This window comes from Phoca vitulina, unplaced genomic scaffold (genome assembly GCF_004348235.1).
Source record: "Phoca vitulina isolate PV1807 unplaced genomic scaffold, GSC_HSeal_1.0 scaffold4, whole genome shotgun sequence".
NCBI lineage: Eukaryota > Metazoa > Chordata > Mammalia > Carnivora > Phocidae > Phoca > Phoca vitulina.
Genome location: NW_022589707.1, coordinates 809,523 through 834,388, shown reverse-complemented (window position 1 = coordinate 834,388; position 24,866 = coordinate 809,523). Strand labels below are relative to the sequence as shown.

The following is a 24,866-nucleotide window of genomic DNA, read 5'->3' as shown; positions in this document are numbered from 1 at the left end:
AAGTGACCCACCACCCATGTTTATAGGCTAGGAAACGGCCAGAGGTGCCACATGGTGCTTAGCGTTCAGCGAAGGAAATCGACAGTGGGGTCACCCAGCTGCCACTGAGCCCCGTCATCTTCGGGAGCAGAGTGCTCTCCGGTCTTGCTGGAGCCCTTGAACGTTACTTTTATGGTGATCCGTGTCCAAGACGAGCTGTCAGGCAGCTGAGGGGTGAAGAGGTTCCCGTAGGTTTAAGTGAGGACATCAGTGTGGTTTCAATATTTAAACGTGAGTCGTCGGTTTTTATTACTAGGTGGTCAAGGCCAGAAAGGGGTTGGCTTCACTTTGAAGTGGGTGCGGGTGGCAGTAGTGAATTTAGGGGACCCCTTAAGCACACCTCTTTTTTTCCCTGGGTACATCCTTCTGTTTGGGTGACTGCTGTGTTTCTGAGGAAAACGAATGATGGCATCGCATGTGGTTTGTATCACAAAGAGAAATGTATTTTTTTTCTTTATCTTTTCCTCTTTAATTGCAGGACATTTTGGCACAAGTCCTACAGATTTTATTGAAGTCGAAGTTACTGGTATGTTTGGGCCTTTTCTGTGTTAAGCTAGAACAAAGCCTTGTCCTGAGACCGTGTAGTAACAATTGTCTCTTGACAGGTCCTGGAAGACGAAAATGCCAATGTTGATGAGGTGGAATTGAAGCCAGATACCTTAATAAAATTATATCTCGGTTATAAAAAGTAAGGAAAATCTACTAAGTAGGTGGTTCTAGACCACAGACTCCTGTCCCTGTGTCCGTTCCCCCCACCCCCATCTGCAACGGGGCTGCAGGCGGAGGCCGGGCGTGGCGTGGGGCGGCCCCAGCACCCGGCCAGGGTCCCATCTGAGGATCCCAGATACTCCTCCACGCAACTCCATCTCAGGTGTTGGTGGTTTCTGCATCTGGCAGGTGGCTCCTTAAACGGCTCCGCGAGAAAGTTTGGACTTCTGTGTCCGAGTGACTTGATTTTATTTCATTTGACCAAATTTGGGAGAGCAGAGGAAGGCGCTGCGTCTCCCGTGATGCACGTGTCCTGTCCCTGGCTGGGTGGGAGGCCGCGTGCCCTCTGCCCTGGTCCTGCGGAGCGGGGGCTTCTTACAGAGTGAAAACAGAAGGAAGCCTTCAGCGCCTGTCTTTGGAAACAACAGTGATTGGTTTCCTTCATGTCTTGACAGTAAGAAGTTAAGGGTTAACATCAACGTGCCGATGAAAACCGAACAGAAGCAGGAACAAGAAACCACACACAAAAATATTGAGGAAGACCGCAAACTGCTGATTCAGGTGACTCTGGGCCCGCGTCGGGTGGTGTCCCTCGCGGAGGTGGCCGATCGAAGCCGGGCTTGCATTGTGTGTGGGTCGGGGCGGCCGCCAGGCTGGCAGCAGCTTCTGACTGGGGCAGGGACATGGACGAGCCGGGGCCGGGGGGTCACGGTGAGGCGGCCTCTCTGGCTCTGAGGACTGAGCGTTTTCTCATTTCTGAAGTGCTCTGTACTTGGGCGAGATCATTAGATCAGACCAAAACACACTGATGTTTCTTACGTTCGAGTTGAAACATCGTATCCTGCCGTGTGCTTATTAGCGTTTATGAAATCACGGTCCTCTGCGGAGGGACAGCAGGCTCTTGGCCAGTGGTCCTGGGTGCTGAAGGGCGGCTCTAACAGTGGGACATCCTGGTTTCCCCCCTTGGGTGGCGCAGGCGGCCATCGTGAGGATCATGAAGATGAGGAAGGTCCTCAAGCACCAGCAGCTGCTTGGAGAAGTTCTCACTCAGCTGTCCTCGAGATTCAAACCGCGGGTCCCAGTAATTAAGGTACACGAATCACCTAGCAGAAGCACGCCGTTTCTTACGTTAGAAGAGAAAAGGTGTAACAAACACTAGATTGAAGGAACTCGGCTTATTCATACGTACCAGGTTTCTACATAAGAAAATAAGCTTAATTTTTAAATCTTTTTATTGACCTCTGCATCTACAGAGCCGTGCACAAATCCTAAGTGTTCGGTTTGCTGATTTTCCCAAAGTAAATACACTTGTACAACCAAGACCCAAATCAAGAGGTTAGAGGGTGACCAGCATTCCAGAAGCTTCCCCCTTGCTGCCTCCTAGCCAGTAGCTCTGCTCCCGCAGAATCCCCTCTGGCCTGTCTGTAGCCCCCCACAGCAGTGCTGCCTCCCTCGGAGCTCGGTGTAACCGGCTTCTAGAGAGTTCCCGCTCCTCGGCCCGCTTGGGGGTGATCGCCTGGGCCGTAGTTTGTCCGCGGCGTGTGCACCTTCGCTGCTGGATGGTCCTCCCCCGTGTGAGCCGACCGCAGCTCCGGGCGATGGCTACCTGCCTCGGTCTAGTGGGCTGTTGGAAATAGAAACCCGGCGGCTCCCTGAGACCACATGGCTGAACGGCAGCCGGTGCGGAGCCCCCAAGGGCGGCAGCTGAGCGGTGACTCCCCGGCAGGCGGGAGGCCCCCTCTACCCCCTGGGATCGCGTGTAGCCGGGAGCTGGCGGCTGGTGCGGCGCCTGGCCCAGGGGCCGGGGTGTGGGGAGGCCTGGAGGGATGCAGGCCCCTCTCAGCGGGGACTTTGACGGAATGGGCACTTTCCCATTCTGGAAAGCAAGGTCTTGGCTGCCCGGGAAGGAAAGCAGCGTGCTGAAGGGGCGCAGGGGGTGAAGTCGCTCCCTGACTGAGCTCTCGGGGGCGGGGGGGAGCGTCCCTGCTGAGGGTGGCCAGCTCTGTTCTGATAACAAACGTGTTTCTCTTCCCCTTTCGCTACCTCTCCCTTTTTTAAAATAATGCCCAGAAATGCATTGACATTCTGATCGAGAAAGAATATTTGGAGCGAGTTGACGGTGAAAAGGACACCTACAGTTACTTGGCTTAACCCTTCTAGAAGGGTCTGACTGTGCGACCCACAGCAAACAGTTCCTGGTGGAGAGAACAACTCAAGTTCAGAGCAGCCAGCCTGCCGCCATCTGGACCTCCCTTTTTAAAACTGAGACCGAGACTCCCCAGCAGCTGGTCTCAGGTGTACATCAGAACTGCTCAGGATTGATACATTTCAAGTCTGTAAATATGGACGCCAACGCCATTTAACCTAATTTAAGAACAGAGGGGACTCGAAGCTCCCCTGCTGAGGGCTGCATGCTACTGCATTTAAATCAATCCATCGGCCACGGGGTTAACCGCTGTCGTCCTTGGCAGCTTTACAGCGTTGGCAGCACTTTGAGAGCAAGGCTAATGGACCCACGTGTAATCTGCTATGAGAAACCATTTGTATAGTGTGTTTCATTTTTTAATGTGTGAAAATAAAGAAAATTAAAGGATTTCTGTACAAGTCGCATTTGGTGTTGTTTTAAGTTTTACTAATTCCTACATGTAAGTAAAAGCTGTAATGATTGTGCAGATTTATAACCCCATGTCTTCCTGTAGAAAAGGCTGCATTCTTCAGACTGAAAATGTTTTTTACATCTTAAAACCGTAAGCCCCCCCGTCTCTCCCCACACGCTCCTGCGTCTCTCTGGGACTTGCTGGAAGCGTGTTGCTCCTCTTGGCCGCTCGGGAGGACTGGCCTCTCGCGGGGAGTGCCCCCTTTCCCGGGTGGGGGCCACGGGGAGAGGAGGGGGCTTGGTGCCGGCTCCCTGCCTCTCCGCCACCCTGTCCCCACGGCCACGGGCCCCCGTGCGTGCTCACGCCCGCCTCCGCTTCCGACGGTGGTTCGCACACACGGGCGACAGTTCAGGACGAGCACGTCCACTCCTCCTGGTAAGACAGCCCCCCGGCCCTGGCCCGAGGACAGCGGCGAGACCCCCGCCTCCCACTGCTGACAGGCCAGCAGCCGGGGGCGGGGCGGGGGTCGTGGGGGCCCGAGCTCCAAGCCGCGCTGCACAGGCTGGGCCACGTGCTAGCGAGCCCCTTTTGCAGTCACCTGCTGGCCAGGGGACAGAAGGGAGAGGAGGTGGTGGCAGAGACTCTTGTCCGCGGCCCGGCTTCCTCCAGGGACGGGAGCACCTGCACCTCCACCCGTGCCCTGATCAGTGACACGTGGAAGACGCGGAAGTGCAGTTCCCCCCATTTCTTGGAAGCTTTGGCACCTGCAGGTTTGTTTAAATCTGATAAAAACAACGGTAATAGCGTTCATGTCACAGCTTCCGGTGTCTATAATGTATCTTTACCAGTTTTACAAAGATTCCCACCGTAAACAGAAAGCAGGGGTGCCCGGGGCTCCCCATGCATGCTGGCCTTGCCCCCCCACGTCCTCTCAGCGCTTGTGTCCTTCTGTCGAAGGTGGGAGAGACTTCCTGAGACCGGGCCGGGGTGTCGAAGGCGTCCCGGATGGAGAAGGGACCCCGGGGTACACGGCAGGACACGCGGCCGGCGAGCGGGTGAGTCAGGCGGCCCTCCCACGTGCTCACCCCGTCCCCGTCCCCCTCACGCTCGGTAAAGGGCCACTGCACCGGTGTAGAAAGAAAAACTCCGTGCGTTTTGCCTTTCTTCCCCAAACTGCCCACGTCTGGCAAAATGAGGTGCCTCCGAATGCCAGCCCCGAAAACCGAGGTCCCACACGTGCCGATGAACCACAGGTCTGTTCCGAGGTCCCCAGGGGCCTGCGGCGCGCGGTCCCCGTGCAGAGGCTAAGCCGGAGGGGGAGAGCGCGGGCTGTGGCTGTGGAGGCCGGGGCCTGAGGGGCCGGGTTCCTCTCACCCGGGGAGGACACCTGCGCGCTAGGACCTTAGTCGGCAGTCTCTGAGGGTAACAGGCTCCGCGCGGGCCGCTGTCAGACGGGCCTGTGTAGACAGGTGCCCAAGCACCTGGCAGGGGCTTTGCGGGAAAGCAGCCGGGAACACTACCGGTCAGGCCCCAGGTGGCTCGGGTAAGGGGACAACAGTGGGTAGGGGAACAAGGGCACCTGCAATTTAAAATATTCCCATTGACTGGCCTGTCTCCTTGCTGAACACTGGTATCTAATTTTCCTTTGAAAGAAATCAGGATTTCTGCGATCCCTGAATTGAGTCCCCCTTTTAATTTTTTTTTTTTTTTTTTTTTTTTTTTTTTAGAAATCACAGTAACTTGGCTGGTTGGGTGACTTGCTTTTGTTCCCTGAACCTCACCTCATGCACCTGTCCAGTGGCGGACCAAACGGACTTGCCCTCACAGGTGAGTGTGGACGTTTCTTAAGCCGCCTTCCTGGAGGGACCGGTCACATCAAAGGCTCTGCCCACCGGATCTGTTGCACCACTTCTCGAATCCTGTCCCAACGGGGGGCTGAAGTGTACGCATCTTCAGCTCTTTCCAGTAAAAGCCCAAAGCTCCTAAAATGATCAACAGAATACTGAAGTTCTTTGAAAATGTTCACATCAGGAACCTTTCGTGATGACCTGCGTACACGTTTAAATTACACAAGGTGTGAGTTCACACGCAGCTGTGGGGACAGGGGCAGTTGCGGCGCGTCCGCGTGGACGCGGAAGCCAGGACTTGGCGTCACTGAATGGCTACCGTGAAGGTTGGAGATTGGATAAACCAAGAAAATATTGGAAGATAATTAAGCAGCTTCTAGGTGGATGCTTACAGTTTGCATTTTTGTCAGAAACTACCGATTGAAAATAATGTTGCCAAGCAGAATGTTAGTTCTCAGCGCCCTCAGATCTGCCCGTGGGTTGGTCTGTGGATGTCGAGACCGTCATTACAGCCCTGGGTCACCTGCCCGTGGTTCTTTATGACCAGTGGCAGCACAGAAATTGGCCAGCAGGGCAGCCTTGTCAGGCTGTGGTCATCCATCCAAAATGAACAAGGTAGGATACTCCTAAACTGTCGGAACACATCTTTATCCTGATGCAGTACTTGACTCCTAGGTTCGTCCTCCTTAGCCCTAGGTTTTCTGTTGGGAAATAAGCACCAGGCTCACACACAGTCACCTCCCAGTGGAGGGGAAGGGGGGGCACTCTCTTTTTAAATTTAGCCTTTTCCCCCCCATTTTGGCTTTAATTGGGTGTTTGAATACTTTGTATGCCAAGCTCTGTGGCCCACCCCTGCCACTTTATAAATAAAGGAAAATCGAAAGCAGGCCAGATGTGATCCAGGATGCCCTTTGTCACGTGTGATTGGGTCGGAGAATCTGTGTTCACCGTGAATAGGACACTGGAGAGGTGCTCTTCAAATCCAGGTACAGAAAGCTTGCTGTGAGGTGCTCAAAGTGACTGCTCTCCGTGAAAATTTGTACTTTGTCTGGAGGATGCATGTGGGTCTCTGGTGTCCTGAGCGAACAGGACCTCCGGGACTCAAGGATCCACCCCCAGCTGTTGACACCAGGGGACAGCCTGGGAGCGGTCAACAGTAGAAAAACCAGGGCTAGAAGCAGCTCCGCAGCCGGAGATCCTGTGGGGCAGGTCATCAACTGCCTGAGAGAGAATAAATGGGCTGCATCCACGTCAAATGCCGAGGGCGGGACGTACCAGCGCGGGCAAGCCCCGTAGGTGCCCTCCGTGGGTCAGCAGCGGCCCGCCGAGCGTATGGCGCCATCTCGGGGCGGGGAAGAAAGCGGTCTGTCCCCATGTCCCATAAGACCAAACACAGCCGAGAAGAGCAGAGCAGCACATACGACATGGGCGTCCGAGGCCAGGTCTTCTCGTTGCCAGAGCGAAATGGCAATTACCTTACTTTAGGCCTGGCAGTGCTACGGCGGGCGCATCGGTGCAGCGGAGACCAGTCTTGTCCGTGTTTGTGTAACTGGAAAGGTAGGTTTTAATTATACGTCTCACATTCAGTATTACCACGTTATGTAAGCCCAGGCTGGTGACAGCTGTCAGTCCAGCCGTGACGCTCAAGTTGGGGGAGGGGGGTCTGAATCTTTTCTTCAAGAAAGAAAACGAGTTTGGTCCTACCATCCCCTTCCGTAGGCGGGAAAGGTTTCTGAGCGTCTGAGTCCAGACCTTCCATGGAGTTCAGAGCTGTCGCCGGCGGGTCCGGCTGCGAGTGGCCACGTGGAGAACGAGGCTCACAGGCTTCGTCCCTGACCGGCAGCTTTCACTTACTACCAGGCAATACTGGTGTTGACCAATTATCAATTATACACATCATGTATCTTACATATATGCCATAAATGTGTATTCTACGTTTGTTGCCATTACGTATGAACAAGGACTTTGCCCCGTGGTGGTCGAGCGCCCAGCAGCCGGAGGCGAGTGCTCTCCTCACCGCGGTCCTGGGAATGGACAGACCGGTACCAACGACCCAACAACGGGAGGAAGTTCAAGTATTCTTTATTCAAAGTTGAAAAATGTACCATACTGCATTATTGCAAAAATTCACTGGTACAAAACACTCTGCAGCTGGTGAGAAGGCAATAAAAAGTTGATTTTTAAACTCATTACTATAAATTATTCTTACAGTACTTTGCAAATTCAGAATTTCAAACTGCATTTTATTTCTCTAAATTGCCCACAGTACTCGAGGTTCCTGAAGCTAAGGCAGCTGTTCCAGAAAGGAGGAGGGGAAGGAGGAGGTAGCAGACGTCAAGGGATTTCCATTTCTCTTTCGATGCCCACGTACTTGAGGGCGTCAGCCTGGCTGTATCTGAAACGGCACGAGAAAGGCGTGAGCCGGCGTCCAGCCCAGGTGAGCGTTCACCCCGGCCGGCCTGCTTCGGGTCGTGAGCGCGCCCCGCGTCTCCGCCCGCCCGCCCGCAGCTGGGGCACCGGCTCGAGGCTAGCTGAGACCTGGACAGGCCCGTTCGCACAACCCTTCCCCGGCTTCCTCCCCTCGGGCCCCGACACGCTGCTTTGGAAGGCGGCTGATGTGGCCAGGACCATGACCCCGGCCGCCACGCACGGGGAAGCCGTGACCTTGCCCTGCAGGAGGGGGGCTTCCCCGGCTCCGGGCGGGGTGGTCTCGAGCTCGCCTGCCATCGTGCGGCAGGTGCCATGAAGAGTGGCTACATGTGGCCTCGTTCTCAATCCTCAAAACTTAAGCTTCTTAAGGGGACAACCAGTCAGCCACAGGATTTATTTGCCTACAAAGTCCTCTGCTTGCATCTAAATATACGTTCTTGTCAACTCACCCCCCCAGACTACCCTGCCAGCCTGACGCTTGTGAGGTCCAGGGGCGCCGCGTGTCCTCAGCACCCTGCCAGGAAGCACGACTTCCCACAGGAAGGACCCAGACGCCGACCAGGTAGGGTATGAGCCAGCCATGCGTTGGCCGTGAAAGTACTAAACGGTTGGGCTGTAGGAAGTACTGGAGCAGTTAGAGAACACACTGCCGCCCGGACCCCAGAACGGCCTGGAATCCGCGAGCTCGCTGCGGAGCTGGCCGGGAACGCCGTCACCAGCGGGCTCCAACGCGGGCTGCCTGCGTTCCTTCCCCACACGGGCAGACCGCATGGTGTTGCCTCGCAAATACACCCCCCCCCCCCCCCCCCCCACACACACCCCCCCCGAGGGTTTGCGGCAGCCCTGCCTCCAGCGACTCTGCTGGTGCCATTTTTCCAACAGCACTTGCTCACTTTGTGTTTCTGGGTGAGATTTTGGTAATTCTCACAGTATTTCCAATGTTTCCATTATTATTACATGTGCTATGGTGATCTGTGATCAGGGACTGTGGATGTTACTACTGTGATTGGGGTGCACGAACCGCACCCACAGGGGCTGATGGAGGTGACAGAGAAACGGCATGTGCGTTCTGACTGCTCCACTGACCGGCTGTTCCCCCCCCCCCCGCCTCCCTAGTCCCCGGTTAATAACCCTACAGTGGCCTCTGGGTGTTCAAGTGAAGGAGGAGTCACAGGTCTCCCTTTAAATCAAAAACGAGAACCGATGAAGCTCAGGGAGGAAGACATGTTGAAAAGCCAGATAACGCCGGAAGCTAGACCTCTTCCGCCAGTGAGCCAAGTCGTCAATGCAAAGGAAAAGGTCTCGAAGGAAATTAAAAGTGCTACCCCAAGGGCGCCCGGCTGGGTTGGTCGCAAAAGCGTGTGACCCTTGGTCTTGGGAGTCGTTAGTTGGAGCCCCACGTTGGGTGTAGAAGATTGATGATGATAAACTTAAAAAAGTGCTACTTTGGTGAACACGAGAATGGTAAGAAAGCGAAACAGCCTTACTGCTGGCCTGGGGACAGGGACAGTGGTCTGGACAGGAGACCACACCAGCCACACATTCCCTTAAGCCAAAGCCGAATCCAGAGCGAGGCCCGCGCTCCCCTCCGCTCTAGGGCGGCCGAGAGGGGAGACCCGCACCAGGGAACCCGAGCGGGCAGAGGCCGGCGCAGGAGGCTGGGGGGAAGAGGCCGGCTCCATGACCAGGGGAGCGCGGGGAAGCGGCCGGTCTTCCAGAAGGTCCAGCTGAGCTGAGCGATGCAGGAGGCCGCGCGAAGCCCCAGGTGTTCAGCGCCGACGGAGCCGCCCGCTCTCGGAAGGAGACGCCAGCCAGGCCTCCCACGGCCGCCGAGGGGAAGGCAGCGCCCGGCTGCCGAGCTCCGCGGGCCAGGCCGCCCTGTCGCGAGGGGCTCACGCGGCCGGTGGCCCGCAGCTGAAGCCGGCGCTCAGGGCCGGTCTGCAAACCCTCGGGGGCTGAAGAACGAGGCTCAGTCCGCTCCGCCCGCGCTCTCGAACCAGGACGACAAAGCGGCAGCAGAACAGAACGAGGAGCGCGGCCTGAAGCGGGGACCGACGTGCCGCAAGCTCGGGAGCACACGGGACCGGCCGAGCAGGTGCTGCTCCGGGACGAGCCAAGCACGGGGGTTCCCGAGTCCCCTGCCGGGGGGACAGAGGATCCGGCGCGTGACAGAAGCTCAGCTGATGCGGCGGCGGCGGCGGGGCCCGAGAGGCCCGACTCCCATTCCGAAGGCAGCGGTCCTGGGGGGGAGACGCGCCCGCCGCCGAGAAAGTGCGCTGCCGGGCGAGCCGTCGGTGCGGGGACCTGCACGGTTGTCCGGGGACCCCGCGCGGCCGCCAGCGCCGCCCCCACCCTCCACCGGCAGGAAGATTACCATTCACTTTACTGCAGTGGTCGGGAGCCGAACCCGCAATATCCGAGCTCTGCCTGCCTTTCAAAAATCACCATTACTTGTGTAGTGGGAACTACGTTACCAAGAAAGTACACCTAAATGCCCACCGCTGCCCCTGACAGATGACCAGGAACAAATCCCTCTAAGAACAGAAGATCCGACAGAGAGAAGAGACAGCCTTTGTCCACAGCTCAGACTTCAGGAAGATAAAGCCCTCAGGTCACACCAGAAATATGCTGTTACCAACCTGTAATCAAAAAACAGCTCTTCACCAGTCTGGATGGCCCTCTTAGCAAAAATCCCTATCCTGTGATCGCCGTTCACCATCATAACTGGAACGAGAAACACACACTGGTGTGAGTCGCATGAAGACAGGCCCCGGGAGCGCCCGACCCGCACACACCAGCATGTGTCCCAGGGCCACTCCAGTCCAGCACTGGTCTGCAAGAGCTTCTCTTGGGAATCCTGGCTCCATTAGCACCTACCTTTTGCATAGCAGTTTGGATTTACTGAATGATTTGCAAAACGGATTTTGTTACCCTTGCGGGTTGCATCCACCACAAAATCTAAAGAGAGAGAAAATAAGCGTCATCAAGTGAACCGTTTCAGGCCTAGGTCTGTACACCTGAAGTCATTACAGTTCCAGAGATGCTCCTGGCTCTCGTTCTTCAGCGCTTGCCTTTACAAAACACGGAATCGAAATTCCTAACTTCAAGAGTAAGCATTTCACGTTTAAAATTATTTTTTTTCATTCTTCTCTCTGTGGAACACGTTCACAAAAAGACCTTCTGCTCCGTGTCCCAGCTGAGTTACTCTGAGGCTGGGGGTCAAGCACAACACCCCCCCCCGCCCCCCCCCAGCAACACCTACTGCAACCTGATATCCTCTAGCCGAGAACATCATCATCTAAAAACCCGCTTCCTTACTCTCACAGCCTTCGAGAACACCCAGGGAAGTCCAGGAAAGGCTGCCCAATTCAGCGCTCCAGCCCCTTGGTCCCCAGTCAGTTGGAGCACTCATGACAGAGGCGGGGGACCAAGCGGACCCCAGGCCCAGGTCGTCGGCAGCAAGCTCCGAGCCGTCTGCTCCAGCCTGGTGGGCTTACGAACACACAGCCCGTTCCGAAGCCTGTGCCAGGGAGTAAGGGATCCCAGGCGCCCGTAAGGTGAAGATGGACCCCCCTCCCCCCCCGCCTTCACGTCCAGACTCCAACCAGCGGAGGGCTCCCAGATGGCCTCAGGTCAAACATACCATTGTTTAAGTTGAACAGAAAGCTGCACATGTATTTATCATACACTTTCCCTCTTCTGTCTGCTTCATCTTGAGAAATAATCTAAAAAGGAAGGCAGAGGATAAGATTGTTTTGGATTAGGTGATCGAGACCGGCAGGCGCACACACACAAGCTCCTCAGGAGAATCTGAGACCTTCATGAGGAACCCCAACCACCGTCCCTGCAGCTGGTCGCAGGCTGCGTGCTGGTGTTTAGAACCAGGATCTTTTAAGGACTTCAACTCATTGAAATAACATTTCCACATCAAAAGGATGCAGAAAGTGATTAACAAAAAGTCTTTTTTCACTGAAGAAAAAATACAAACTGGTTGGGTTAATTGCAAAATGAAGCCAGCCCGATGGTTTTTCCCTAACTTTACAAGTAAAAAGGCATATGATTAATGACACTGTCGTTTCTAGATCCTTATCAATTAGGCTGTGGATTAACTAGGGCAGACTCTACAGCACAAAGCTCTTGTTCCCCACCTTGTCCCTAGATGATAAATGCTAAATGTGACAAGGACTGAAGCAGTCTATTTACCAAGCAAGCCAAACCCACAAGCAGGAGTTAAGTCCAAGCTGAAAAGGCATTTTTTATTAATTCACTTCTAATCAAACCCAATAGACTCGTCCAATGACATCAACCCAAAACAAAGTTACCTACGATCCCACACGAATATATGAGACCAGTATACACTGAACTGCCTGAAACTGGTTACTCTTGCCTTACCTCTCCACAGTACTCCGAGATGAATTCGTTTTTCTGTACAGGATCTTTGATGAAAATCCCCCAGCCTGCCACATCAGATGGTGCCAGCAATAAATGCTAGAGAAGAAAGCGCACTCAATCGCATCGGCAAAGCGTGCTGACACGTTAACTGCAGGATGACCCACTGTCCGGCCTCAGCCCCATTCGAAAGCAGCCATTCAACCAGACGCTGTCGGCAGGAGAGCCCTGAGCACCCTGACCGAGGGGCCAGCCTCCCAGGTATTGGAAAACCATGGTTTGCTTTAAAGCAGTATCTGACCCTACCGTTAAACAAATGAAACCCAGTTGGTAAAAAAGTATGTTATCTTCTGTTTCAGAAGAAGGTGTGTCAACATGAACAGTTTCTGAACAGAGCGGAGTTTATGGTGTAAGGACAAGTATGGGGTGAGGGAGAAAGGAGATGGTGAGGACTGAGCGGGGGGGCCCCGGGGACTGTCCCAGCATCACTAGGACGTGAGAACGAAATTAACCTAGAATAAGAAAACCACCTGACCCCTGAACCCATCACAGCCAACACACAGCTGCTGCCAGGACCAGAGTTTCTGGTGGAGGGCACGACTGCCCCGCACGAGATCCCAGTTGCGTCCTATGACGGCTCAGGAACCTAAGATGCGAATGTCGTCCGTGTGTCCGTTGTCCGCCTCCCCCCCAGCCCATGGGCCACACAGGCCATGACCTCAGCAGCAGGGGGTTCAGGGCCAGAAGGCCTGGGTTGGGGTTCATGGTTATAGTTAGAAGGACTAGCAAGCGGACACACACAGCACTTAGAGAAAGGATTATGTCATATAGGGCAGGCCCTGTTCTAACAGCTAACATTTAGTAACCGAAGAAGAAACCCTGGGTCTACCCTAAAATCAGACAGTGAGCTTCCCCCAAACGATGCTGGCAGGTTCTTCTGCTCGGTCATCACCTTCCTGGGGCTCCAGTTACCGTCCCCTGCCTGTACCTCGCAGGCCACAGCTCCGTGGTGGTCCCGGCTGTGTCCTCAAGGTCATTAAAGAAACGGAAAGGAAGTGTGCAAAACCTGGGTCTCTGTGTTCTGACGGGCACACCATGTATTCACATGGAGACTAGAGAACGACTTCTATATACTAGAAAAATCCCTCTCCAGAACCTGGTGCCATTAGGGGCTGGTTCACCTTACACCAGGGGAAGGCGTCCCGTAGGAAATGGAAGACTGCCTAAGGGCCCATAACGCCCCCACCTCCCGCCGTCCCTCCCGCCTGCTGTCCCATCAGGAAGCCCCGTGGCTTTCACTAAGGGCAGCGGCGCGCGGCCCCGGTGGGGGGCGGGGGGGGTACCTTCTTGGAGCCGCGCTGGATGCTGCAGTTCTTGCAGGACACGTTCTTGCTGTCCCAGTGGTCGGCAGCGCCGCACGTGAGGCACAGGTCGGGGTCGCACTCGCGCACGGCCAGGTAGCACGGACACTGCTTCGTGTTGCACTGAGCTTTGCAGCGGCAGCCGGGGAAGCGGTTCTGACCTTCGGAAGGACATTCCTCGTCACGTGGAAACCCTGCGGAACCCTCACCACCGGTCCCCACCGGGTCCCCCCACCCCCGCCCGCCCAGACCGAGAGGAAACCCGTGAAGGGACAGGAAGTGAGAGCTGTCACTACTGAGAACAATCACCACTGAGCTTCGGGCTTTCCATTCGTATTTGGTAGGTGGTACGTGTACTTAAAAGCTGTTTTATTTAGTCTAAGCCCTTCCTTCACACCCATTTTATAAGAGCCATGGTTCGTGACCCTTCTAAGGGTCCAGAGTTCTAGACACTTCCTTGCTTTCCAAGCTGCCTGTGCTGTTTCGTTCAATGTTTCCAGTCACCGTTAGGCTGAATTCTGAGCCCAGCGCACTGACGATTTCCAGTAGCCAGAGGACCTGGGCAGCCATTTCTAGATGCCCTTTACTCTGTCCCAACTCTACTATGATTTAATTTAAACAATCCAATTCCGCCTAACCTGCCCACAGACGCACTGGCCACTAGCGCAGAGCCCGTTACGGCACCCCATAAATCTTTGTAGGGTAAATGCATTTCCTAAAATCTTGTTTGGCTTACTAGTTTAAACTGCTGACCAAAAGCCTCTGTAATTCTCATGCAATTCATCAAAACAAAACAAATACTTACACTCTGAACTACATTGACAAAACTTTTCACAAAAATTTTGTGCTATCACACAAGGGCACGAACTGTCACAAGGCTGCCGTGGATGGTCACAGGGCTGGTAGTTGTAAACGTGGTTGGAGGAGCCGTCTGCGTAAGGACAGATCCAGAGGCGATCAAACACAACGGCCAAGACTATATTCTCCCCGTTACACCTAGCATGCAGCAGCTCTTCCACACTGTACTTGTTTACAGAATGACGGCAGATACTACCTCCCACCCCTCACGTGCTTGGCGAGCCCCGAGCACTGTCCCCCCGATCCCAGAGGACTGACTGGAAGTGAATCAGCAGACATCCTCCGTCTCCAGGGCTTTAATGTACAGAAGTCAATTATATCAGAATATCCCAAACACTAATCCAATTACTATTCTTAAAACAAACGAGTAGACATTTTTAAGTTAATGATGAAGTTGAACAGAAAGATGCTAACCCTTTTTCAGCTGTATCTTTCTGCAGTGGGCAGCCCACAACCTGCAAGACACAAGACGTAAGTCACGTTTGTGAAGCCAGGGGCAGATCAACGGAAACTACTCAGACGGGTCTGCGTGTACCCCGAACCTGACAGCGCTCTGAATCCAAGGACAGCTGACCCTTGAACAACGTGGGGTTTGGGGTGCAAACATCCCACACCATCCAAAATCTGCATGTAAGTTCTGACTCTCCAAAAACTCAGCCTGTGGACCAAAAGCCTTACTGGTAATTAATTGATTAGTACAGATTTTCTATGTCATCCATATTATATACTGTGTTCTTACAATAAAGTAAGCTAGAGAGAAGAAAATATGGGGAAACTCTATTTACAGGACCAGAAAACACATGGAGGTGGCCCCATGTCGTCTGAGGGTCAGCTGTCACCACGCAGGAGCACGGCCGCCTCCTCTCCGGCCCTGGCTTTCTGTGGTGGCCCACGTCTACCTGGGCTCAGCGTGCAGTCGTATCGTTCTCTAATTTCAGGCATCTGTAGCCATTCCACAGAGCTGGATGATCAGAACTCAACCAAGAAACTCAGCTGCATCTACTAAAGCCTAAATTCCTATGGCAAAAACTAAGTTCTTTCTTCCAGTTCTAAATGAAGTCGGTCCCACCTTTCATAAAGGGAACGTGAGCGTGTGCACGGTCGGAAGTGTAGTTCTCTACCCCTTACCCAACTATGCTGCTCTCCAGAGACCATGGGGGCAGGAGGAAAGAGCAGACCCGCACGGTTTTGGGCTCTGTGCTTCCGAAGGTAGTCCACCTGAAAACCCTCCCTGCGCTCCTCGCTGGCACGAGCCTCTGTGGAAGGTGACCTTCACCAGGCCGCAAGCACCCCCGCACATGGACACCAGTCAGGCTGCTAGACTAAAGCCAGCTCCGCGCCGTCAGCCCAGGGCCACATCCTCGGTCCATCTCCGAGCAGGGGAGCCTTTCCTGCAGAAGCCACTAACTAGGTTTCCTTAATGAAAACGCAGCACTGGTGCCCGTCACTTTTAAGACCCCCCACACCCCGAGTCGACTGCACGCTGCTGTGCTCTTAAGAGAGAAAGCTGAGCGAGCGCCTACGCCGACCCGACCCGACCCCGCCGCAGAAGCGCCCCGGTGACCCTCGGCCGGCCGCACACAGGCTTACCGGTGTTTCCTCTTCTTCTTCCTCGGCGGGGTGTCCACATCCTCGGCCGGGGCCGGAGCTATGATACTCGATTCTTTGACGCGAAACTCATACACCTGACAAGAGGCAGAGTCACAGGGCCCTGAGCGCCGTGCGTGAGACTCGCCCGCACCAGAAACCTCTCCGGCTCGGCACGGGCCGGGGACACAGCGGGAAGCACACGCTGACCCGACCCTCGTGCGGGGAGAGCGGCCGCCACCACGCTCTGGGCAAGAGGCGCAAGGCTAGCCTCCAGTCTTCCTGGCTTGGTAGATCCACTCCCCGAAATATCTCAAGTCGGAAGGATCGTTTTTCTCAGTGAAAAACGAGATGAACAGGAGCTGGAGGATAACCACGAATGGTCTTCTGTTTGGACAGTGACGACTTGGTTTCCCTCTATCTCAAGTTCCTGAACAGTATTTTATCAGATGTGCTTACCTGTCGACAAGTTTTGGTCCCAATGAGCCTAGCAATGGCACAGAAATTGTCATAATATGTGCCGATGAGGACCCTGAACATCGAGGCCTCAGCACCGCTCCACTCCACGTTCTCCGGAGGCTCAATGTTGGGCTTCATCTTTATTGGCGTTTGACACCGAGAATTCGCTTCTAGAAAACCAAAATTAAGCACTGGTCAAAAAATGACAACTGGAAAACAGTATTAAGAAGTAAAACCACAGGGCCTGGGTAGCTCAGTCGGTTGAATGTCTGCCTTCAGCTCAGGTCATGGTCCCAGAGTCCCGGGATTGAGCCCCGCATCGGGCTCCCTGCTCTGTGGGGAGTCTGCTTGTCCCTCTGCCCCTCCCCTCCACTTATGCTCTTTCTCTCTCAAATAAACAAAATAAAATAAAGTAAAACTCAGGTTGTGCTTAAGAAAAAAGCAGGAAGTGAACCATCTTGAGAATAAACAATCAAGCCTCCCATGGAACACAAGGTTGGGTTGCCTTTAACACAACCTTCTAAAGTACAAGCTGAGGGGTGGCAGGCTGGCTCAGAGAAGCACGTGGCTCTCTATCTCAGGGTCTTGAGTTCATGCCCCGCATTGGGTGTAAGCTTACTTTAAAACAATGTAAATTGAGGGGGTCTACCGCTGTTGCTCATGGTGTAAGTCACAGGCTGAAAGGACAAGGACAAGCCCAGCAGTAGAACACTGGTCGGGAGTGCCCATGGGCTCTCCTAATCAAAACTACCCCCAGAAGAGCCACCGGATTAAAGCGAACGATGTCCTGTCCAAGAAGGATGGAGAAAGGACAGCGACACCCCACCTGACAACACATGGGATCGTCAACCTTCCAACAATCGGGCAGGCAGTCCTCACAGGCCCGGGTTGGGGTGCAGGCAGAAATTCCGTTCCACACCCTGAGGAATCTCTGCTCTCAGATTTGTCCTTACACCGAGAACTAACCCACTGAGCGAAGTGCACGACCCATCCCACACCCTTCATCCGGGTCTTACCGGAGGAGCTGGAAGTCTCGTCCTTTTTCTCCTCCTCCTCTTTATCGTTGTTCTCCCCGCCCGTCTCGGTCCCTGCTTCCCTGTCACTGTCTGTGTCCTTGGACTCCAGCACGTTGATGGTGGGGGTGCTGGGCCGGCTGCTGTTGGTGGGGAGCCTGCCTCTCCTGCGGCCGCCGGGCCGCTTCGGCGGGGTCTTGATCCGCTCCGCGGTGAGGGCGGCAGCGAACTCCTTTGCTCCCTCCTACAAAGTGAAAAATGTACACATCAAGGTCAAGTTCTACAACTCGTTTTGTTAGATGAGAAAAAAAGGATTGCATAAAGCAAGTTAGTCAATAAATATATCACAATATCCATTTTTACAAATCATCATTTCCGTATCTAGATGCTCTTGGCTATCTGCTTTTGATAGTTCAAAACTTTCAGAAAGGTACATATACGTTCTCTTTGTGCTACAGGGGATGAAATTAGACAAGACAATTCTATGAGCTTGCGAACTATATAAAGTGATTGTAATAAGTTAAAACGTAATATAATATAAAAAATAAGTCTCTTTAAATATGAACTTTTATGCGAAGAATCATACCTAATGTGCATCCAGAGTCATACTTTCCTATTTCAGGCTTTCTTAAGATACCTCTCTCCGATAATATTTAAAGTACACAAGAAGAATATAAAATAGAGAAACATGCCAGACTCTGTCACTTCCTGCCTTACTATTAAAACATCCCATTTTTTTTCCGGTGAGGGATGCACAGCCCCCAGAAGATGTGAAAGGAGCCTGAGGAGCAAGGCTGTGAGCATTACATTCTGCATCAGCAAGTCCAATAATCCAGTCTTAGAGAGTATGAAACAACAGTAAGATCATGGATTATAGAGAGACCACAGAAACATCTTAGATGAGCCAAATAAAATTCTGCCTTTACAGAGTATTATAAAATAGTGCTCAAGAATTCCATCTTTAGTGGTAGTAGAAGGGAGAAGTTTGAGAGCAGCCAACAGTTTTACACTTCATTCTATAAAAACCAAATTGCTTAAAAATAGGATACCTTCTGCAGGTGCCATTCAATGAATCTTCTGTCCAAAATCCAACAGGCAATATATACCCATTTAGTTCCTAGGTAGGAGTGGCTTGGTTCAAAGAGGGGAAATGGTAAAAATAAGATAGTACCCGTAAAAAACAACTTTCCTACCTCATATTCTCCTAAACCCTTACCTTTTCTCCATCATTTAAAAAAACAAAACCTGTGGGACCGACCACCTGACTCAAACTACCATGGGTCTAAGACTTGAGAAGGGCTACGCTGAGGAAGGCTCACCGAGCTTCTGGGGCTTAGGGGGCTACCTGTGCTTCTCACGCTCATAAACGTGGGGGCAGGTGTAAGAGTCCTTGATCCTAAAGGCCTCAGAAGGTTGCTGAAGGGATTAACACAGACAGGCAAAGAGTAATACAAGATTCACGAAGGACTAGAACGTGCAGTACATAGCGGCTGGGAAGGAACCCGCACGGGTGAGCATCCCTGCCCAGTACACAGCCAAGTACGGGAGCAACAGTACCACGCTGCCTTCAGTCCGCCAGCAAGACTCCTCCAGTGCCCTCTGATCAGGCAGCGCGCGAGCTTACCAAGTGCTGGTAACACTGCGGGCCACACGGTTTGTTGTCTAGAGCCGTCTCTGTGTTCTTCCGCTTGTAAGTATTGGGTGTTGCATGAAAAGCTGCAAAGTAAACATAAAATATCCAAATATAACTATATTTACTTTTTCATTTCCACCGTTTCAATGGAAAAAGTCACTTAATACATTACAAACTTGCCAAAGTATTATTTCCATGACAGAACTTTCCTTCAAGCTCTTACTGAATCATCTCCACATATTCTCGACTCTCCCCTGGAACACTGCCACTCCTCCCCACCAACCCCTAACCAGGGAGGAAACAGTAAATTCTGAAATAATTAGTGATTCCCTATTTTTCTCCTTACAAGTATAATTGATGCACATAACTCTAAAGTCTGATTATGAACATTTATTTAGTCTTTAATATTTCCAGAGAAACTGATACATCCCCTCTACAAGGAAATCAGATTTCCTATTTTTACCAAAAGAATTCCAGCATCTACAATTTCTTGATTTCCAAATGAAGTTCAACAATCGGCTTGTCAAAATGGAGAAAAATAGGACAGCCCTTGTTAAATAACTATTTTTTTAAAATAAAGAGGATGGGATGCCTGGGTGGCTCAGTTGGTTAAGCGTCTGCCTTCGGCTCAGGTCATGATCCCGGGGTCCTGGGATCGAGCCCCGCATCGGGCTCCCTGCTCCACAGGAAGCCTGCTTCTCCCTCTCCCTCTGCCTGCCTCTCTGCCTACTTGTGCACTCTCTATCTCTGTCAAATAAATAAATAAAATCTTTAAAAATAATAATAAATAAAATAAAAAAAATAATAAAGCAGCCGACTCTTGGTTTTGGCTCAGGTCATGGTCTCAGGGTCATAAGATCGAGCCCCGCATCGGGCTCCCTGCTCAGCGGGGAGTCTGCTTCCCTCCCTCACCCTCTGCCTTCCCCCCTGCTTGTGCACGCTGTCTCTCTAAAATAAATAAATCTTTAAAAATAAAGAGGACAAGGGCGCCTGGCTAGCTCAGTTGGAAGAGCATGCAGCGTTCAAACCCCATGTTAGGTGTAGGGATTAAATAAATAAACTTTTAAATAAAAGGACAGCCTCAGACTACTGAAATTCAGTTTCTTCAGATCAGACACAATTCAGGAATCTAGTGAGAGCCTGTAGTCAGCACCCTTCTCCAGGAAACACATGGTCACATAAAACAGGTTCTAGAAAGAAGTGTTTGAAACTTAAAATCCCCAAATAATGTGATAACAAAGATTCAAATCCTAGTACAAGGGCAAACTAAACATGAACGCACAGCAGTGAAAACTTGCAGAAACCCTTGAGAAAGCCTACTTCCAGCTATTAAGGCAAATGCTAGAAATGCCCTGTTTAGAATTACACAAGATGAAAATTATCTTAATTTGGATAAAAGTTAAGTGACACATTCATGAAACAAACCATTTTTAAAACATCTGTAGGGGCACCTGGATGGCTCAGTCGGTTAAGCGTCCAACTTGTGATTTCAGCTTAGGTCCTGATCTCATGAGTCATGGGATTGAGCCCCAAGTCAGGCTGTGTACTCAACGTGGAGTCTGTTTTGAGATTCTCTCCCTCTGCCTCTGCCCCTCCCCCAACTCAAGCACATGTTCTCTGCCCCCAAAAACAAATACATTAAAAAAAAAAAAAAAAGTCTCTAAAAAGCCATACTTCTATCCACAGAACTTAAATGGGAAAGACAGACTGATGAGGGAAATAAGGAAAAAAAGACAAAGGTATGTTTTTTGAAGTAGAAATTCAAGGTTCAAATTCTGTTTCAAGTGTGTGTTAGATTTCCCTGTGAAATGATAGACTGATACCACAACTAATTTAGCACTGGATTACATTTCTGAACAGGTGAGGACCCCTAAAATACAACGTCTGAGCCTATAAAAAGTTAAAGTCACAGCAGCAGCAAGGAATTACATTGATCCAAAAAACAAGATCGTCCTTAGCCAGTTAGCAGCACAAACGGAGTGATCTATTTTTGGTAAAATTTGTTTTTAGTGTGGATGTCTCCCCTATTTATATAAAGACTGATGTTCTCGATTTCACCTGATCCAGTGACATACGAAGGCACACACATGCACAGAGGAGGGGGCAGCCCCCACCAGTCCTGGGCGGGGAGACACCACAGAGACATCAGTCACACAGCACTCAGCAGCCAAGGTCTGGCCATGAAGGAAAAGTTAACACACTAATAATCAAAGGTAAAAAACATTCTTAATTTCACATAGCATTAAGCTCAAGAAAGAACTATTCTCCTTACTAGACTTCCCTCAGAATTTCAAACCTCAATTAAGAAAACTAGTTCTTTAATATAAAGAATTCCCTCTTCTAGAAATGTCTTAACTATTTGAGATTTTCAAAATACTTAATATTTTCACATAGGCATCTTGAAATGCTAGTATTTCAAATCAGTTATTAAAATATTTTTCAAGGGGCGCCTGGGTGGCTCAGTCGTTAAGCGTCTGCCTTCGGCTCAGGTCATGATCTCAGGGTCCTGGGATCGAGCCCCGCATCGGGCTCCCTGCTCGGCGGGAAGCCTGCTTCTCCCTCTCCCACTCCCCCTGCTTGTGTTCCCTCTCTTGCTGTGTCTCTCTCTGTCAAATAAATAACATCTTTTTAAAAAAAAATAAAATAATAAAATATTTTTCAAGCTAAATATAATATGGGCGGAGATTATGTAAAATTCCCTGATCAAGAAAATTATTAGAAAATTGAAGCAAGCTGCTTTCTTAAAAACTTTACAAAAAGGGGAGAACATGGAATGTTGGCTTTTGGTTTTGGGGTGGTTTTTTTTTTTGTAATTTCAAAAGCAACCTATAAAACCTTGATGAAAAATGTGAAGGTTTTCAAAGGCAGAAAGACCGTTGGGATACAGTCCCAGCTCTTCCCTATCCCTATAAGTGAGTCAACTGGCAATTCTAAAAAATGGTATGTTTTTACAGAGTAGACCCTCAGGACCTTCTAATGTTTCACCAAATAATGATACCTCAAACATAGAACTGGGGAATCAGAGAATTTCAGAGTTGGGACAAACCTCAGCAATCACCTATTTCCAGTGGTGATTTTACAAGTTAGGAAACAGGACCAAAGAGAATAGTTTGTGTGGCTAGTTAGAGGGCAGGTGTGCTGAGACCCTCATCCAGCAAGCTTGCCCATGGAGCAAGAGAAACTGCCCCTCTCCGTAATACAACACTTCCCTTAAATACTTTTTCAGCTGGTTGTCAAGTGATAAATATGACAGAATAAATGAACACATATCAGTACATTAGCTTCTGCTCAAAGTACTGATCCTGTCTGCTCTGATTAGCACCTGGTATTAAGAATTCTTATTGCAGGGGCGCCTGGGCAGCTCAGTCCTTAAGCGTCTGCCTTCGGCTCAGGTCATGATCCTGGCGTCCTGGGATCGAGTCCCACATGGGGCTCCATGCTCAGCGGGGAGCCTGCTTCTCCCTCTCCCTCTGCCTGCTGTGTTCCCTCTCTCACTGTGTCTCTCTGTCAAATAATTAAATCTTTTAAAAAAAAAAAAAAAAAAGAATTCTTATTGAATAGGGGCACCTGGGTGCTCAGTCGGTTGAGGGTCCGACTCTTGGTTTTGGCTCAGGTCATGATCTCAGGGTAGTGGGATCGAGCCCCATATGGGGCTCCCCGCTTAGAGGGAAGTCTGCTTGAAGATACTCTTTCCCCTGACCATTTCCCCACTCGTGCATGCTCTCCTCACAAATAAATCTTTAAAAAAAACTTCTTACTGTTCTACTTATAGTTGGAATCACATAAATTCTCGTGCGTATCACAGACAGCAGACTGGTCATACTAAGCACCTTACAAAATGCCCGGCTCAATGTTCGGAGCATGGGCCGGTAGTAACAGCAGGTCGCGCCGGCAGCTACCGGTCAAGGCTCCTGTCTTCAGAGCACACAGTAAGAGGCTTCAGGCATTACCTCATTTCATCCCCACAAAATCCCCCAACTATGAGGATTCTCATCCCCATTTTACAGATGAGAAAAACCGAAATTTAGGGAATCACTCTGGGTGACTTAAAATCCGAGGTTTAAGTCACTCTAATTACATGGCAACTATGAACTCTGTATGTCTGAATTTTAATCATTACACATCTGAAATACTAAAAAAAAGTCAACCATCAACTACAAACTATGGAATACTGTTTCTGAAATTCTAACCATTGTTAAAAGCTCTACAATAAGCATCAATACAAATTCCAAAAAGAACAGACTTTTTTACGTAATATCAGAAATGACAGACAGAACAGGGGTTTATGCTTAAAATGGATTCCTCTGTAGGGCATACAGGTAATAGGAAACCTAGCAAAACATTTATTCCAAGGTTCTACTTTTGATCCTATTTAAGCATATAAAATTTCCCAACCTCAATTTCCCAGCCTGCCTTCCTTCCCTCCCTATCAGAAATGTGTTACCTCTTTATACCCACCCACAGTCAATTCAGGAGCCGACCCTGGTTCCTCTAACAAGTGTCAAAGACAGACCAGGCCGCCCATTTTAGGCTGAGGCTTTTATAAAGAAATCATATGATTCCAAGTTTGCAGAACAACCCGTTTCCAATTTACAGAATGGATCAAGGTCTAAAATTTATTTGGAATACAAAGTGGGATTCATTCCCAAACTAAAGCCATTCATCCTTCAAGGTTCATTAGAACGCACAGGTCCCTCAAATGGAAAAGATCCATGGTCAGATACTGAGCTCTGGCTAAGATGAACTGCCAAACCCCTACCATCAAAGCATCTTCTTTATAGATAAAAATGGCAGACACACCCAACAACTAAATAACCTAATATCAGTAAGGCTACCACACAGAAATAATAAGAAATATATAACAACCAAAAAAGGCCCTTTCACCCAGAAGTTTAAAAAATTCTCCCTTAAACAGTGAGTTAAAAAGAAGACATAAAATATTCCTTAAAATTCCTTATAAATAATAGTAATACCAAACATAAGAACCTAAGAGAGGTTGAAACAGTACTCTAGAGACAATTCATTTCATGTTAAAAGCATATATCCAAAAAAAACAAAAAAAAAAGAGGGAAGAATGGAAACAATGCAAAAATCACATTCATAAAAAGAAAAATAGTAAATCTAATACAGTAGCTGATTCTCTGAGGGGAAAATACACAAAACAGATTCTCAAAATAAAGCACCGTTTAAGCTCATCAAGAAAAATGAGAGAATGAAACATTTAAGAAGAAAAGAATTAGAACACTTAGATCAAGTTTATACAAATAAATTTCAAAACCTGAGTGAAATAATATTTCAAAAGTGATCCAGAAGCCAAAAAAAAAAGTATCTACTAGTACTAATATTACTTAACACTGTACTGAAGATACAAGCCAATGAAATTAGACAAGAAAATAAAATCATAAAGACTGGAAAGACAGAAATCAATAACTGCAGATAGTTTACTTACATAGCTCAAAAGCTCTAATAATAATCCACTGAGAAACTAATATAAACAGGGACAACTGATAAGGTATCAAGGTATAAAATACACAGGATTTAAAGAGAAAAAGCAGCAACAACCCATTAATGCCTAGAAATCATTTTAAGAAAGAACGTCCAAGAGCTACATGAAGAAAATTTGAGTTTATTAAAGGACACAAAAGGAAACTTGATCATATGGTTACACTTAATCCTCATTTTAAAATGTCAGTTTTTCCTTAGGTAATTAATAAATTTAATGGGATTCCAATAAACTTACTACCTAGACTTTTTTTTTTTTAATTAGACAAACTAAAGATTCTAAAAGTTACATTAAAAAACAAGCAAGAATAGCCAGAAGATCTCTGAATAAAGCCTCCTGGACAGAAAGACTCAAGGAACAAACGCAAAGGAAAGAGACCCGAGCGCACGTGGTGACGGGAAATGAAGGCGGCGGGTGCAGCGGCGAACGGGAACTTCCCGGG

The 24,866-nt window shown here is 50.2% G+C and overlaps 2 protein-coding genes and 1 long non-coding RNA gene across 12 annotated transcripts in view; 2 read left to right on the top strand and 1 right to left on the bottom strand.

The window, feature by feature from the left end:
- CUL1 (cullin 1) overlaps positions 1 to 3,351 on the top strand; it is a 100,345-nt gene extending 96,994 nt beyond the window's left edge. For all 6 annotated transcript variants that reach the window (XM_032401383.1, XM_032401384.1, XM_032401386.1 and 3 more), the window contains 5 exons: positions 518 to 565; positions 645 to 727; positions 1,203 to 1,308; positions 1,724 to 1,837; positions 2,818 to 3,351. In XM_032401383.1, the coding sequence (XP_032257274.1) occupies positions 518 to 565; positions 645 to 727; positions 1,203 to 1,308; positions 1,724 to 1,837; positions 2,818 to 2,898 (432 nt within the window). In that variant the 3' untranslated portion in view covers positions 2,899 to 3,351. The remainder of the gene's footprint in view (positions 1 to 517; positions 566 to 644; positions 728 to 1,202; positions 1,309 to 1,723; positions 1,838 to 2,817) is intronic.
- A 3,905-nt stretch (positions 3,352 to 7,256) lies between these two features.
- EZH2 (enhancer of zeste 2 polycomb repressive complex 2 subunit) overlaps positions 7,257 to 24,866 on the bottom strand; it is a 41,895-nt gene continuing 24,285 nt past the window's right edge. For 3 of the 5 annotated variants that reach the window (XM_032401390.1, XM_032401391.1, XM_032401392.1), the window contains exons 8-19: positions 18,913 to 19,004; positions 17,292 to 17,532; positions 16,276 to 16,445; positions 15,820 to 15,914; positions 14,644 to 14,684; positions 14,177 to 14,302; positions 13,354 to 13,532; positions 12,014 to 12,109; positions 11,265 to 11,346; positions 10,499 to 10,579; positions 10,261 to 10,345; positions 7,257 to 7,586 (exon numbers count right to left, since the gene is read on the bottom strand). In XM_032401390.1, coding sequence (XP_032257281.1) covers positions 7,526 to 7,586; positions 10,261 to 10,345; positions 10,499 to 10,579; positions 11,265 to 11,346; positions 12,014 to 12,109; positions 13,354 to 13,532; positions 14,177 to 14,302; positions 14,644 to 14,684; positions 15,820 to 15,914; positions 16,276 to 16,445; positions 17,292 to 17,532; positions 18,913 to 19,004 — 1,349 coding nt within the window. In that variant the 3' untranslated portion in view covers positions 7,257 to 7,525. Of the gene's footprint in view, positions 7,587 to 8,176; positions 11,347 to 12,013; positions 12,110 to 13,353; positions 13,533 to 14,176; positions 14,303 to 14,643; positions 14,685 to 15,819; positions 15,915 to 16,275; positions 16,446 to 17,291; positions 17,533 to 18,912; positions 19,005 to 24,866 lie in introns of those variants that run through there. The other 2 variants (XM_032401389.1, XM_032401388.1) reach the window with 1 other exon arrangement.
- On the top strand, positions 7,540 to 13,296 carry LOC116630680. The gene is made up of 3 exons (XR_004298987.1): positions 7,540 to 7,628; positions 8,079 to 8,183; positions 12,055 to 13,296. It is a non-coding gene; the product is annotated as an uncharacterized LOC116630680 (long non-coding RNA).